This window comes from Acanthopagrus latus, chromosome 2 (assembly GCF_904848185.1).
Source record: "Acanthopagrus latus isolate v.2019 chromosome 2, fAcaLat1.1, whole genome shotgun sequence".
NCBI classification, from domain to species: Eukaryota; Metazoa; Chordata; class Actinopteri; order Spariformes; family Sparidae; genus Acanthopagrus; species Acanthopagrus latus.
In genome coordinates, this window is record NC_051040.1 from 19,863,607 (window position 1) to 19,880,952 (window position 17,346).

The 17,346-nt window shown below is 42.2% G+C and overlaps 1 protein-coding gene across 1 annotated transcript in view; it reads left to right on the forward strand.

The window, feature by feature from the left end:
* Window positions 1–17,346, forward strand: part of si (sucrase-isomaltase (alpha-glucosidase)) — a 71,428-nt gene that overhangs the window by 26,378 nt on the left and 27,704 nt on the right. The window contains exons 18-28 of the mRNA XM_037118725.1: window positions 251–405; window positions 802–886; window positions 6,312–6,368; window positions 9,280–9,404; window positions 9,677–9,765; window positions 10,856–10,905; window positions 11,472–11,657; window positions 13,975–14,130; window positions 14,972–15,178; window positions 15,316–15,470; window positions 16,836–17,004. Of these exons, the coding sequence (XP_036974620.1) occupies window positions 251–405; window positions 802–886; window positions 6,312–6,368; window positions 9,280–9,404; window positions 9,677–9,765; window positions 10,856–10,905; window positions 11,472–11,657; window positions 13,975–14,130; window positions 14,972–15,178; window positions 15,316–15,470; window positions 16,836–17,004 (1,434 nt within the window). The remainder of the gene's footprint in view (window positions 1–250; window positions 406–801; window positions 887–6,311; window positions 6,369–9,279; window positions 9,405–9,676; window positions 9,766–10,855; window positions 10,906–11,471; window positions 11,658–13,974; window positions 14,131–14,971; window positions 15,179–15,315; window positions 15,471–16,835; window positions 17,005–17,346) is intronic.

The window sequence follows — 17,346 nt, forward strand, 5'->3', positions numbered from 1 at the left end:
GGTTAATGTCCACTTAAACGTCGTGAATGAATTGATGTTAAAAAGCAGTGCCTTGTTGCTCTTCCTCCCCCTTTTCCCACAGCGTCTCACCCCTCCTCCCCATCCTCTTCACACCTTATATTTCCCCACACCAAGTCTCTATTTCCTTAATTGTGCCTCCGATTTATTCTTTCTCCCGTTCAAACAACTTCTCTCTTTTCCAACCTGTGGAAAAATGTCAAATCTGTATTTTCTCCCTCCCTGTCTCCAGCCCCAGGATCCAGCCGCATTCGGCCCAGACTCGCTGCTGGTGGCGACCTCCAAACATTACCTGGAGATCCGTTACACACTCCTGCCGTACCTCTACACACTCTTCTACAAAGCCCACACCACGGGGGAGACCGTTGTTCGTCCCGTCATGCACGAGTAAGTCATTTAAAAATGTTGAAAGTATGTTTTCTGTAGTAGTAGTATAATGCCTTTTGTGGCTCAGAAGAAGTTTCATGTAATCACAAAAAAATGCTTAATTGCATTGTGGGTAATTTATGCAACAGGTTTTGACACAGAGGGAGTTTATCAGATAACATATGCTATATGTTAAATTGCTGGAGTTACCCTTTAAGCGTGACACAGTGCACTTGTTTTTTGCTTTTTTGAACTTTGCTAAATTTGAATAATATTGTATGAATAACGAATGGATGAGGGTGGAAATATTGGTAAAATATTGTTTAGCATACCGACACACATTGCCCCAAATATGTAAACCATACGTATTATGAAATATGTCTAATTGATTCTATACTTTTCCCTGTCACTCCCAAGGTTCTTCAGTGACCGCAACACCTGGTCCGTGGACCGCCAGTTCCTCTGGGGAAGAAACCTGCTCATCACACCTGTTCTAGACCCGGTCAGCTAACACACAAACAAGATTTTTGAAAAAGAACATCCCAGAACAATCACACATAGATATGAATGTGCTTTGGCCTTCGAATACTCATATCTAGACCTAGAAAGTATCACATCACACACATGTAGTGCATAGAGGAACGTGTCTTGGAGATGATGCAGATGAGATCAGTTACTCACACACACTCGGTCATACGCACACGCACACTCTGACCTCCGCTGGGAAAACATGACATGGGATTTTCTTTGTTGCCCTCCCCTCCTCTCATCCCTCTTTCTTCTCTCTTTCATATCCTCCCTCTTTTCTCTCAGCTCTAATGAGAGCACTGACCTCATTACTAGCAGATTAGAAGTGCAGATAGAAGTGTGTACGTGTGTGTTTGTGCATCTTTGTGTGTGTGTGTGCGCGTGTGTGTGAATGCGTGCCCCTGTGTGTACGTGTAAATGTGGGTGCCTGTGTATGTGTGCATACACACAGCAATTGCGGTCATGTCAAAGTGGCCTGATTAATAAGCAATTTAGCATGGCCTCTTGTGAATTACGGAATAGTGGAAGGCGAATTGGATATGTAGTGGGGCCGGGGATGAAGTAACTTCAATCAGTGTGAAAAGTTTCTAATACAAGAAGTGGAGGGTTTCTTTTTTTATGCGCGAGGTGCCTAAGGGTTTAAGCTGTAAGGTGAGTATCCACTTTGTTATTTTTAGCGAATCAAACAAAGACAAACGAGACAAACGTACATTTTTCAGGGCCAGAAGCACATTCAGTGTTGCAACCCAAAACTGGATGAGAAATCAGTTTTCAGTGGGTGTGTTCGGGGGTGGTGATTATTGACCAACTTTTAAAAGCCATGTGCTGGGCATCAAAGTGCCCCGAGGATTAAGTAGAGAGAAATGTCTGGAATAGAGATTATGAAAAATGGGAAAACATGAACTTGCTTTTGATGGTGCAGAAATGCCATGAACGGACTTACAGTCTGTTTGATAAACTAACTAGACCAAATGTGTGCTTACCGTGTTCCCCCTCATCTGGAAACCCTTTCTAATAGCCAGTAGGATGCATTCAGCCCTACAAACCCTCCTTTAATGCACCGCGGCGCATTCTGACAGCTCTATGTTCACATCACAGCCACAGTACGCCGCTGGAATGAAAAATACAAGTCATTTTGTTTCTCTGCATGAGGGGGTTCAAATTTAAAATTCATTTGACCAGAATATCGTCCGCAAACAGCGTTTGCAAGCTTTCCAGCAACATTTGTTCAAGTGCCCAAAATATGGCTCAAACCAAACCCGAACAACATGCCAATGATACACCATGTTACTTGACCAATACTGACAAGACTCCATACTGAAGCTCCCCTCTCCTGCCTCTGCATACTGAAGTCTGTGGCAGGCAAAGAAGAAAAGGCACAAGTTAGCTATCAAAACAATCTGTATCTGACAGAAGACACTGTCAGTGCCCAATGACATGCTGTTACCTGCTAGCAATGTTGTTTTGAACCATGTTTAGTTTATTTACTTCTGTAATCGACATGGACATTAAGATAAATTTGGTGTTGCAGCATAGACGTTCAAGCAACAGGTGCACTTGTACTCAGTGTTTAGTGTTAGCAAGATGCTAATTTCTAATCTACAGGAGACTTTTTTAAAGGTGAAGTCACAGAAAGAGCAAATGAAGAATTGAAAAACAATGGCTGTATAAAAATGGGTTCTGCACACACAGAGCAATGTCCTAGCCAAGTTCTAACACCTCTGTTGGAAACCTTTATATCATGTTGCATTTCCAACTTGTAGAGTTGAAAGTTCACAAAATTCCAAAAACATTTTACTTTATGCTTCAGTGCCTTTATCAGATAACTTCACTGACGAGCTCCTTTGCAGACTTCATGCTGACTCAAATACAATCCAGCACATTTTAGAGTTCATCGTACCGGCAATCAGTTAAAAAAAAAAAAAACAAAAAAAAAAAAAACAACAATCCTCATTAATCACTAAAAACTCTGATCCAATCCGAGCCAGTTGTGTTATCGGTTGATCTGTAGTGTACAGTACATACATATATGTTAAAGACAGTTGCTCTTGATACTTGAGTTACATCTGATGTCAGATACTTAACTCAAGTACTATTCATATGGGTGACTTTCACGTTGACCAAATAACATAATATCTTTACTTTTACTCAGGTATTATTTTTTGGGTACTTTCGACAACACTGTGTTGTTGTATAGTTTTGTGATGGCGTCTTTAGTGGATTTTAAGGCTCCTGACCAAGGGGTAATGCATTTTGATTGCTGCAGCATGCACGTAGAGCTGGAAGATAGATTTTCTTGTCTTTTTTTATTTCATCGCACCTTATTGTCACCTCAATCTATCTGTCTGAGGCTTTATGAAGGGAGTTAAAGTAGTGTCTTCATCTTCCCTGTGAGCGAGACTGTAAATCCTGATTTTTACTTCCACTCTGACATATTATTGTTGAGATGTTTTCATTTTTTTTTCTCTCTCCTGGGTTTTCTGTAAATAACTTCACGCTAAACGCGGCCTGTTATGGTTTGACACGGAATCCTTAATCTGCTGCAGAAGACCGAAGTGGCGGTGCAGCGTGGCGCACCGACACAAGCTTTAGAAGTTTTTCATACCTCTGTGCCACCGCTCAAAAAGGACTTGCTCCAAAACCGGCGGATCCACTGCGGCTGAATATTCATCTTTTGTGGAGACAGGGTGCTGCTGAGGGGCGCGGCGCTGTGTTTTTTTTTAAGCCGGAGTGAAGGCCGGCATTAAGAACAGTGGCCGCTATCTTTAACAGACACGTCAGGCTGTGAAGGGCCACATGAAGAGACAGTGTCGGCGACTTGAGAGAGGTCGCAGGCTGATCTTTGACAGCCCCCTTTGCATCCTGCCTCCACTCTTCCTTTTTCATTATTCTCATCTCTCTCTGTCTCTTTCTATCCATCACCCTGTCCGCCTGCCTCTCCCTCTCTCTAATGATGCTCGTGGTCTATCGTTCAGATCAGTCGATGCGTTAACCTTGATCTCTGTGATAAACTGGGGAGCTCTCCTGCGCTCCCTCGCTCTCCGTCATCCCCTCTGGTCTTCATCCATGCCTCCACTCTCCCTCCTCTCACTCTTTACTCCCCTTTTTCTTTTTAGCTCGTCCTTTCATCAGACGTTGGCTCCCTTATCTCATCTGCATTCTCTTAATCAGCTGCTGTCAACTCACCCTTGTGATCCCATTTCATTTCATCCCACCCCTCACTACCACCACCACCACCTCTATCTCTTCCTCTCTGTCTCTCGCTGCCTCTCTCATCTACCTCGGCTACCATCTGATCATCCTGCCAGTATGAATCGTTGGCCCACCTGATCAAATCTTACCTTATGGCTAACCGAGCGTCACTGCTCTAAATGAGGATACGGGCCTCACGCCCTGTCCCTCTCAATCACCTTTAGCAGCCATGCTAAGTCCTGCAGTCGCTACCCATTTGTCAGTGGGCTGAGTGATAGGCGCCGCGAGCAAATCAGACACCAGAAAACGAGGTATAGGGGGGCATCCATTTCCCCTGGCTGTCATCCCGCAGACTGCGCAGCAGTTGTGACAGGTGACCTGCCTCAAACTGCAAACGTGGCCCCAGAAGAGGACTTGAAGTCATTTAATTTGGTTAGCAGGCCATTAAAGCAATATGTCTCCATCATCTCACTCATGCCTCTTTTTTTTCACATAGGGTGAGGCATTAACCATGATATTTAAAAATGAAATATTGATATCATGCACAATGTCCTGAAAATAATCACGCAGATCACGAAGGCTAACTATACCAGTGTAACACCTTAGAGTGTGTTTACAGGTCTTTGGGGAGTACTGCTGCATATGTGAATAAAAGTAGATTCAAGCTTTTTGTGGCTCCAGAGGAAGCTGCACGTAATCTGATTAATTGCCTCCAGTGATGCTTCTCAGTGGCTAAGTTGCATTGTGGGTAATGTAAGTGCCAGGTTTTGAAAGGAAAACATGAAGAAGTAGATACCTTTGGTTCTGCTGCATTGATGTTGGTACAAGTGCAATGCAACACCAGCAGGCTGCTTTTCAAAATCTGGTGCCTACATTACCCACAATGCAACTTAGCCCCTGAGTGACATCACTGGAGAAAATGTATCAGATTACATGCAGCTTCCTCTGGAGCCACAAATGACTTTACACTTTTACACTTTTTTCATAACTGATAGAACAACCCAAGACCTGTAAACACACTGTAATGAAAACAAAAAAATGGTGGAGCTACCCTTCAAATCATATCAATTTAATTCCAATCTCCCTTTGTGTTAGCTGGTGGCAGTAATGCACCATAACGCTGCCAAGAAAATAAAAAAGGAGGAGGAAGAGAAGAGGGAGAAGATGCAGCAATTAGCTAGCTAATGTTTCATTGATGTCACCAGGATTATTTTGGCCATGACTATCGTGTAGTGGATTTTAATACAGTGCTCTTGCTTTTCAAAAAAGCTATTCTCTTCCTCCATTTAATTACCCTTTGCTCCCTGTTTATTTTCCCTTGGCTTCCTGTCACCCCTCTTCTTTGTTCCTAATAACGGGTCCCAGAGGGCCACAAAATAGGACATGCAGCTGAAGATGGAGAGAGAGAGAGAGAGAGAGAGAGAGAGAGAGAGAGAGAGAGAGAGAGAGGGAACAAGAGAGAGAAAGGGAGTGTGATGCTGGCATCTTTGACAGACGGCCGTGGCCTACGCAGCTGACAAAGTCTGTTTCACCATTTTGGTGTGCTTTGACGAGGACCTGTGGTTGGCTCTTTCTCTCGCCATGCTCTCTGTGTTTATCTCTCCCTCTCCCTCTGTTCTGCCCTGTCAGAAAGAGCGGGGAAGTGACAACGCTATCAAAGGCTAGGCGCTCTTCTATTGATTGCTCCTGTCTGTCCACCACCTTAAGCCATCAAAGGGTGTCACCTATCAGTCGTCGCTTGATGCTGTCTTTTCCATCATCTGTTGCACCGTAGCACTGTAGTCTGAAATGTCAGAGGGGCTTTGTGGAAACTTTATATCAGATGATAGGCAGTTTTAAAATAACTCCTCTTGATGGAAACATTTTCATCTCCTTTTTTTTATTTATTATTAAGTCGGAGTGATTTATTGCAGCGCAACGTATCTCGCGCTTCCTTTGTGGTGCATTGTAGTCTCTCTCCTCATGTTTAGCCTTGTAAGATTAAAGTGTCAGGATTGGCGCAGTAAGCTAAAGCAGGTGTAAGTGGCTGCAAAAACAAATCAAACACGGCCATGCTTTCACACAAGGCACAAAGCTAACACCTTTTGATAGGTACTTTACAAATCAGAGGCACCTAATGTATTTAATGTTCGGGCTGAAAACATTTAGATCGTTGTTTCCAACACACATATATATAAAGAAATATGTTTTATCCTTTTTTTCTGCAGGGTGTGGAATGGCTGCAGGCGTATATCCCTGATGCTGTGTGGTACAACTATGAATCGGTAAGACTTTTCTGGACTCTTTTCAAACAGTTCCCTTTAAACATATCCACTTCCTCTATTGTGCTATTGTGCTTTTTTGTCTTCTTTTCCTTTCCCTCAATGTTTTATATGAACACATATGCATGCAAAAGGTCATGGAGGTTACAAAGGCCAAAGTTTGCACCCGTGGGTGGGTTTCAGGTTCCTGAGGTGCCTTAAACGCCTTGCGAATAGTCCCACCTTTAATTCTGTGACTTAAATAAATAAATAATGTCATAATTATGATAACTATGTCTGGTAAAATTGCCGGTCTACCTGCACATTAATTCATATACTTACAGCAAACACCGTAGACACTTGAGCTCTTCCTCTTCAAACTGTTGCTGATGTATTATTTTCTCTAGAGATTACTGCAACAGACCGATTGTACTCCAAGTGGAATGCGTGCAACATGACTGACAGTCTGTTATAATGTGATGATGGCCACATAATTCTCTGTAATAGGCGGCATGAGACCATTTATGTTTGAGTTTGACAGCACAGTATGCGTGTTTCTTTTTTTGTTTTTTTTCCCCCCCATTTAATTTACATTAAAAGAGACACATTTCAACATGATGCAATCTGATTCAAAACCGAGAGGCATTAAATAAAAAAAATTACCATAGAGTTGAATCAACATCTCTGAGATGCTGTCTTAAGAAACTGAAGCCTCGTAGATATGAGGATGACAAATAAGCTAAACAGAATTAATTGCAGGGTTACAGCGTTAGAATTAGCTGGAATGCACTGGTGTGATTAATTAATTGGTAACATAAACATTCGGTACCCAATGAAAATGATTGAAAGAGGGGCATATGAGTATGACGTTATATCTGAGGAAGTAACACACCCACACCCACACACACACACACACACAACGAACATGTATCACATGAAAGTCTTCACCTCCAGTTCTTTGTTTGAGGCCGAGCGCGATAAGATGGCACAGGAGTGAGGACAAAGATAGAGTGAGCGGGGGGACAGAGAAGAGAGGAGAGAGACTATCTCCCTGACAGAGAGATAAAAGAGGTGTTGAGCTCCTTTGGGACCTTATTTGGGGCGTCACAGTAGCGATGTAAAGCGCCCGCTGATCAGATGAACGATTAGATTGGCTGTCTTGCCGCCGGCCCCTTGTCCTGGTTGGTCCCCCGTGATTATCTGGGTAAGAGGTTGGAAGGAAGGGGGAGTATTGATGTAGAGAAAATGACCATGAAAAACAAGTTACGAGAGGAATGACACAATGGGAGAAAAAAAAACTGAGGGATGAAGGAGCGGAGAAACAGACAGGATGGGAGTGGAACACAAATAAAGCACGTGACGTGGAAAGAGAGAGGGAACGAGAGGATGGGGAGAAGAGAAAAGGGAGGATGGCAATTACAGTATGTAGAGGGGTGGGAAAATAGGAGGATTGGCCGGCAGGAATAAGAAGGAGAAGGAGAGAAGACAAGGCTTGAGAAGACCTCCTTAAGGCAGACAATGAGGGGGTGATAAGATCTGAAATTGCTTGTAGACGCTCCACTAACTCCAGCCCACACACTCGGCCATACTTTTTACTGTATAAAATGGTACATGCACACACACACACGCACACAGACACACAGACACACACACACACACACACACACACCCCTCCATGGGAATGTAGGAAAATAGGATAAAAAAGAAAAAGAATTAGAGCACCGCAAGAGAGAATAACAGGACGTCGGAGAGGGAAGTAGGCAGAAGGAGAGCGAGAGGAGATGGAGAGAAGAGAGTTTTAAATTGTTTAAGGCCGGTCGGAGGATTCAGTCCTCTGGGGATCAGAAATTAACTGTGCTCTATCTGGGCCCTCGGAGAAATGAGCGGAGAGGCTGAGAGAAGATGGAGAGACAGAGAGAGAGAGAGGGAGAGAGAAATTTGTCTCCTCATCTTAAATTGGCTTCTTAGCAGAGCAGTCGCACAATTTTATCATTATGCTGCCAAAAATAACATATTTGACTCATTGTTACTGTAACGACTCAAAAGTTGTACAAAAAAGTTACTGTAATTTGTCCGAAACAAGGCTGAAGTTCTTTAGATCACTAGAAAGTGGACATGCAGTATTTTCCTATTTAAAGGGCTAGTTCAGCCAATTGCCTCAAGCGCTTCTAGTTGGACAGCTGTGAGGATGGGTTTGGCATCACTTGTTGGGTTTTCAGATATTCTTCTCTAAGATTTCTGCTGCAATACAAGCATAATGAAGCTATACTGAACTGTATTATGGAGGTCACAGGTTTGCAGCTTACAATGATATAATCCCAATGACTCTGTATACTCTACCAACCTCACAGAGAACACATGCCTATTTCTTTCAATGGAGTAAACAAAGCTTACTATCGTAAACTAGCTTAAATGACGCTCAATAGAGGGCATACCTTGTAAATCAGTCCTTCAAGGGATCTTTTTGATTCCATTCTAAGTTATGCTGTATGCTTATGCACCTCATGCAACAATGTATGTAATCACAGGTGAGAAGGCCAACACTCACCAGTAATAACAACTTTAGGTTTACTACAAGAGACGGTATACTATCCTGTGTTCACTGTGGTGAGGGCAAAGCATCTTTAGGCCCAATACATGTTCTATCAGTGCTGCAGACACAGACTAATATAACTGATCCATTTACAACAACGGCAAAACATAGTTGTCTGCATTTCTGCCTTAGTGCTAAAGGAGCCTCAGAAAAAGGCAAGATGCATTGTAGAGGTGACAATTTCACGCAAGCCTAGAGCCGGTATTTACCAACCCAAGCTCGTGCAAAAGATAGGGCCATTGTCCTAACCTTGAAACAGGCAGCATGAGCACTGTCTTGCCAACAGTGCATCACACGGGGGAATGTAAGTGAGTTAATAGATTCTGTTGTCTTCCCGATCAGATGGAACGGCTGGCAGACCGCAAAACACAGATTAATATGCATCTACCAGCAGACAAGCTTGGTTTACACATCAGAGGTGGTGCGATCCTTCCCACACAGAGGCCTAATGTCACCACCACCTACAGGTAAACACAACATCTCGCACACACGAAGTTATCACCTGAAGTGATGGTGAACGATTCCAATAAGCTGTCAGTGATTTTGCAACAAACATTTGTATTATCAAGCCAACACTCACAACGGCATATAGATCAAAGAGATTTCCACACAAGTGCACATCACCATTAAGGCAGCACATTGTGTATCCTGTTATATATTCATGTGCACGCATGTATTAAGTATTAGTGTTTTGACTCATCGAATCGCAGCAACATGGTGTTTATGTTTCCCTCTTTAGTCGTCTCAACCCCATGGGTTTGATCATTGCTCTCGATGACAACGGCCAGGCAGCTGGGGAGCTATTCTGGGATGATGGCGACACCAGAGGTATTGTGTGCTAATGTGCTGGTGTGTGAGAGACAGACCAAGTTGTTTTTTTTTTTGTTTTTTTTGCTTTTTTTATGAGCATCAAACTGAAGCTTCTATCTTGTCAGGTACAAGGCATCACATGAGTCAGTGCGCAGGTTTCCTGCCACCTGTTTATTGTTTTTCCACATGAATGAAAGTGTTGAAAATGTGACAGAATCTCAAACTATTGCAAAAGAAAAGTTCACATCATTGGAGATTAAGGGTTAAAATCAAATGCTCTGAGGAAACAAACCGAATAAGTCTCGACGTTCACAAAGCATGTGATTTAAACATCTAGCGAAGTCACCGTTCCAATGAAGAGATAAGAGATAATTGCAGATGAAAACTGTTCGGAGCAATGAGAAGACTGTAAGTGTCCTCAAGTTTATATGTGAAACAAACATAAATGCCATATTTCCATCCTGGTTTCAACATTGTTTTGTCCTGTCTGAGGTCTGACTGGGACACATTTAATACATATACTTGTTGAACTCTGTTGTCCTGCTGTGATATAATCACAGCCATCTAGAGAATTAACTCTGCCACCTTTTTATCTGGACTATCCAACTCCAAATAAGTGTGATGTGCTGTGGTTCGAAAACATATTCTTGTTAACTCTTGTAAAAATTCACACTAGATTTGGATGGAAGGTTTTGGAAAAAGTGAAATTATGGGTGAAAATAAATAGTAAATACATTACATATGTGACTTATGTACATGACTTTCACTTTGTTTTGTGTGTGATATAAGTTAAGTACATTACTAAGTTAAAATAACTCACCATTGACTTTAAGTCTACATTTGTCCTGCATTTGTTTCACCCATTCAACTTCCACCTTATGGACTTTGTTGCTTTTTATACTCTGTCACCTGACTTCCTCCTTTGCCTTCTAGAGGTTGCTGCCTAACAATAAGCATGAATATGGGTAAAAATAAGCTGCTTTCACAGTTTTATTGATGATGATGGCCTGGTTCAAATATAGTCTGTCATCTTACATATGTTCAAAGGTGAAGATCTGTTCCGTCCGTGTGCATCAGTTGTTCAACATCTTCTCTTTTCTCTCCACAGCAACGGTTGAAACAGGCAAACACATCCACTATGCGTTCTCCGTTATCAATGTAAGTTTCTCTCACACAAATCCACACCTCTTTAAATCCACGTATTCCCTCTGATCTGAACTCGAGTTCAGAGTTCAAAACCACCAGAGACATTAGACTTTCCCACTCCAGAACACTGAGCATGATTGATCCACGTAACGCTGTTGAAGCTTTGTTGGATCAAGTACCCCGTGTTCCCGCTTGACGCAGCACTGAGGATTGCCTCACATGTTTAATGCATGGCGATGATGTTGTTCTTGGTTGTCAGCATTACACTCAGATGGGGGATTTACAGACAGCAAAATCTATGGGAGCCATGGTTTGACTGGTGGACATGAGTTTTGGGAGTTTATAAAGTGGTTGCTTATGATAAAAGTGGTGCCAACTAATTTAAGCTGTGACTGTTTTACATATTATCAACCTATCGTATCTCTTAAAAACAGCAATAGAAAAGAAAATAGAAAATGAGAATAGAAAATGGAAATGAAAGTAAATCTAGCGATAATGATTTAAATTTTGACAGCATGCAATGACTTCAGCAGGTTTAAATAAGCCGTGTAATTGTTTGTATGTCCTCTGTCTTGTAGAGAAAATTGACAATGCATGTGACCCATGCTGGCTACCAGGACCCAAACAACCTGAAGTTTGACGACATTGTAATCCTCGGTGAGCCACATCGTCCCACGTCCGTCTCTGTGACTCATGTTAAATCAAGCGGTGACACAACAACCAACGTGCCGGACGCCAACATACAGCACAATGGAGGCAAACAGGTAAAGATGCCCATGTTCATGCACAGATGCAAAATTAAGCATATTGTTTTCATGGCTGGGAAAATGACAGAAAACACAAAACGAAAAGTGTAAAATATCTTCTTTCCGGGATGTCTGAAGATATATGACTGATGTAATTGTCATTGTTCTATTGACAATGGTGTTAATGACTATTTTCCGATGTGAAGGATATCCCTTGTCGTGATGAACCCCCAAAAAGCTTTCACTTGATTCTGCAGGTCCACCTACTGGTTGGGTTTCACGCGCAGTAATGTTGCTGCTTCGAATCAGTCTAGCATGTCTTAAAAACAGTAGCAAAAAAAAAGACTGGCGGACCTATCTGCCCAGCACCAAAATGCTGACAATATTAGGGACTTGCTAGTTAACACTGCAAAATATATAGGAGCTTGGGACTCAGATGTTTCCATCAGGAGTTGATGGCGATCAGATTTAGTCAAAGAGTGAATACAGGACCTGTATTCACCAGTTAGCCAAAATCATGACAGGTAAATGCTAATGTTGCCTCGCGTCTGCTGAATGTGTAAAAAGAAACAAGTTTGCTGTATATACATTATGATGTGGTAATATGTCATTGCTATGTACACAGCTAGTTCTGCTGCCCCCAAGTGGCCAAGTGGACAGTAAAAAACACAGCAACTGTTGTTGCTGTCAAAACAAGGGTAACAGGGGTTAAAAGCATTTATCAGAAAACTAATCAAAATCAAATCAAATGTAAAATGTTACATTGCTTTGATTAAGCAGTCAAACACTTGTACTTGCATTGCATTTGTAACAGTCTTACCTGCAACCTATATCACATTTGAAAAGTAACCTTCCCAACACTGATAGTCAATCACATTTTTAGGAATGAATAATCAAACTATATACTTGTTACATATGAAAAACTCCCACACATACAGTGTATTCCACTGTGTCAGGCGGATCTTGCCGTACACACAGATGCAGGACTGAGGCAGTACGGATGAGTTCTACCTTGGCTACTCTTGTGGGCGTCCGCCGTTTGTTTCAATAAGACCGGGACTTGAAACCATTACTGTACATTTCAGGGTTAGCCTCTAAGTGTAAGGAATGATAACAGTTTACGTAGGGTGAGGATCATAAAAGCTTTGTGGGAGTATGTGTGTGCGTGTGTGTGTGTGTGTGTGTGTGTGTGTGTGTGTGTGTGTGTGTGTGTGTGTGTGTGTGAAGAAAAGAGTGAGAAAGAATGACTAAGAGCGATGATCCCGCAGTAAGTGGCCAGGGTTATGGGCAAACAGCAAGAGACTATAAGTGTCAAGCGATTCAGTTAGAGAAAACTATATAGATTTTTTTTTTTGTTTTTTCCTCTCTGTTGTGCTTGTGTATATTTCAGAGCGTGCACAAGCATTTTTGAGTGTGTGGGCTTGTGTAGATCCTCAAGGTCTCTCTGGTCACACACACAAATGTGCATTTATCAAATGACTCTCCGCGGTAATCATTTCCTGGGGGTGAAGGGTAAATGTGCTGTTAAACCTAAAACTCCAGCTTGTCATGTCCATCGGTCTTTGTAGGTTCAGTCGGACTGGGCCTTGAATATAGCTCACAGCCGCCAAACATCATTACTTCCGTATGCACTTGAATAGAACAGTATAATACGTGATTCACACTTGCTGCGGAGTCTTATTTCATTTTATGACTTCATTATGCTTCTTTTAACCATGTCCAGAAATCTATAAAGCTTCACAGCTGCCTATATCGCTCACAGAGCTTGTGTAAAATGCCTCCCCCTCGGCCCGTTCTGCACTTTTCTCATTCATTCATTCCCTAACCCCGTCCTCCTCTTCTTTCAATTTCTCCGGTCATGTCCTTTTTAGTGTTGCTGCTCTGTACTTCTTTCTAAAGAAAAAAAAAGGCATCTTATGTGTCCTGCAACGATGTGTTATACACCTGTGTTTCCAAAAACAAATAAAACAAAAAAAAATGACTGATGAAGATCCCAAAAGTCTCCTTGCCAGTCGAGGATGTATCGGATGGTGACTGGAGAGCAAAAGGGGCCTCCCCAAGATTTTGTTGTGAGGGTGACTCATAATTCCCAGCAGAGGCTGTTGAAACAGCGAGGGAAATTAACAGCTGTGTCTTAATTGATAGCACACGCAACGTCGAGCAGGCAGTCTCAAGCATGTCTGGGCAGAGGAAGAGCTGCTCACTCAGAGACAAGTCGGGCAGAATGTTCTTACACCGGCAGCCTCGGACTGACTCATCATGCTATTCTCTCACACCTTTTCTCCTCCCTCTCCCTTCATCACACACACACACACACACACACACACACACACAGGTTCTCACCCTGCAAGGCCTCGGCTTGGCTCTTGGGGACACCTATATCGTGGCGTGGGAACTGGACCCGGTGGAAGAGGCGTACCAGCGCTTTGACTGCCATCCAGAGGAGAACGCAGATGAGGCCAAGTGCAAGGCCAGAGGCTGCATCTGGGAGGTGAGGGGCGACACGGATGACGGCCACACACACAGACACACATTAGTTATATATTCCGTCACTAAACAGCTGGAAAAACAAGCGCGTTCTGATTTCCTCCAAATACCTTTTATTTGAGTATTTATATTTTGCCTGTGCATTCAAGACTCATTTTCATGGTTCTTACATTGAGGCATGTAGCGTAGGAGTTAGGCTGGGCTGAAATAAAAATTGCTTTAAGATGATATCGTGATGCATGATGTTTGCATACATCTCAGTTTTCTTTAAAATTGTACAAGCAAGATGTAGTTTCAGGGAAGGAATTCTGAACTCAACTAAAAAGTCCATAGTGGCACTTTAAAAGCATTTCAGAAATGCTTGTACTGAGTCTTAAAATCAATCATTGTGATGTTCTTGACCAACTATGTCGTTGATATTTTGATTTTGATATATTTGATATTATATATATACCAATACAAGAATAGATGATAACCTAATAATTAATCTTTATGCTTCATGCTGGTTTACCTTTACAACAGATGCAGATGATTTTTTTCTTTCTCTAATCAACCAAAAAAATAAATAGATAAATAAAATCTTAAATTATTTTTATAATTGTTTTTCAGTTATAATTGACTTTTATTTAAGACTGATTTTATGGTCTGTAGTATTATGTGCATTCAGGATTGAAGTCATCAGGAAATTAAATGACGTAACAGGCACAGAGGTTACATCTAAACAGTACAGTGAACAACAACATATAGAAATATCTAACTACAGACAAATACATGATAACAAAATGTTCTGAGTTGACCTGGGGGGTTTAATATTCTGCTACACTTTCCATTCTGTCCCCATTCAGCAAAGCACCGTAACAGGTGTTCCGTGGTGCTACTTTCCAACTGATTACGGATACACCGTCTCAAACTCCCAAGAAACCCTCTCAGGAATGAGAGTCGATATCAGCCGGAACATGAGGTACAGGAGCAGCAATCGCCCAGGGTCACCGGACATCAACAACCTCCGTGTTGAGATCATTTACCACAAAAGTGACATGCTGCAGTTTAAGGTAAGCGTTTACTTGTCTCTTTGTGCCAGTGGTGGTGCTACTTCTCTCCCAGTGACTGTGTTTTTCCTCAAATTCAATGTGTCCATCCTGCTTGCCTGCTCCACATAAACGTGTGTAACATTCCCTCCCCTGTCCAGATCTGGGACCCGGCCACAGAACGTTATGAGGTTCCGGTAGAGCTGTCTGTTCCTCCCACTCCTGACATCGATGAGAACAGCAGGCTGTACAAGGTCAAAATTACCCACAACCCCTTTGGAATTCAGGTCTACAGGAAGAGCACAGGAACCAAGATGTGAGTGTTCTGGTCGTCTGATTGGTTGAGGTGGACTGAGTGTTTTTTTGTTTGTTTGTTTTTTAATTGTGTTTCCTGAGTTTTGGGGTTTATTGCTGATTTTCCCATCAACCACTTTTCAGGTTTACCTGTCACAGTCTAGGACAAAGTGACATCCTCTGCAGCACATGCTATTGGAAGATGTTACTCTCATGATATGAGCAAAGTTATACAACAATTAGTTCCTCAGTTACAAAAGAACTACCTGTTCGATGAAAGATGTTCTTCATTTTGCCATATTGGCAATGTTATCCATGATTTTAAAAGATTAGCCTCTCACCCCTTGTTATTGCAGCCAACTGTAGCCAGGTAGAATATCAGCGTGCTGCTGCCACAGCCAGAAAATGAAAGATGATTGACAAGACTGTATTGTGACATAAAAAGCTTCATTATTATAACAAGACGTTTTCCTGTTAGTACATCATACACACTTAAAAAATGTATCTATGTTTTTGTAACATTTTATGTTGTATCATGAAATGTTTCACGTCACAACCTGATAATGTGAAAATGTCTTGTGTTAATGTGAAAATGCATTGCAATGATGTGAAGCAACTAACACGGAGCGTCATGAGGTACAGCCGATGCAAAAGGTATATTGTTATGACAAGAACAGTTTATGGTCACAACATGGTAAGCCTTCGAAATAACTTGACAAATCGTATGCTAACATCCAAATATCCTGCTATCACAGTAAACTTCTCACATTATAACGGCATACAGATTCTCCCTGTCTGGCATCAATGCACCTCCATAGGGTAGCTCCAGAAAAAAAACATAAATTACACACTATCATTAATGCAAACGAATGTGCATCCCATGCTGTCTCCCGTTAACAGGCAATAAAAAGGGATATGGGCTAAAAAAAATTCTATTCAAGTATATCCGTGCAAGAAACAATTTTTTCTAAGAGCTGTCTGATTAAAGTAACAATCCAGAGTCTACTCCTCCATCACTCTTTTACCCAATCAGATATGCTTAAGAAAGCTGCCCTGCGTATCAGCACCTTATGTAGCTTCCTCTTGTTCGGCGGTCGTGATGATGTCAGATGAAGCAGTCGAGCGTCAAAGAGTGTTTTCAAAGCGTATCTCTGACAGAGGGCGCCATGAGTAAGCCTTCCATGTTTTTTTTTTTTTTTAGAAGTGTCGGTTCAAATTCTGTTAATTAAAATGTATGAAGCATGTTGAAGGGATGCCTGCAGTTCCTACGGGTTATTATGCTTATTTGTGTCAAACATATTGTGAATAACTCCCTTTGACAATAATTCCCTCTCCCCTCTCTGCTCCCTGTCTCTCACTGATTTAATCCTCTGTCACTTCTCCTCAGCTGGGACTCCTCCGTGCCAGGTTTTACCTTCTCAGACATGTTCATCCAAGTGTCTACTCGACTGGCATCCGAGAACGTCTACGGCTTCGGAGAAACGGAGCATCCCACCTACAGACACAACCTCGACTTTCACACCTGGGGCATGTTCTCCAAGGACCAGCCTCCTGGTGTGAGTGTCACGCAAAAGCACCGCACCACACCAATCACTGAGAACATCCGGTTGCAAGAGTGTGTGACTGGTTCTGTTTTCCACAGATGAAATGTGACATTGAGCTAAATTGTTGTTTACTGCGACATGCCATCAGAATTGTTTCTGATGGCATGTTCCATAAAAAAAAATTGGCTCTTATTACGGTGTACGTGCCAGAGAACGCCCTGCACTGGGTGTCTCTCACATCACACCCTAGGGAGACCACAGAGGTGACTTGTAAACAACCTTCCCAGCACAGTATGTAAACTTGTCCCCCTCACACTCGTGTCACTTTGATGCGATGCCGCTGATAAGAGCGGC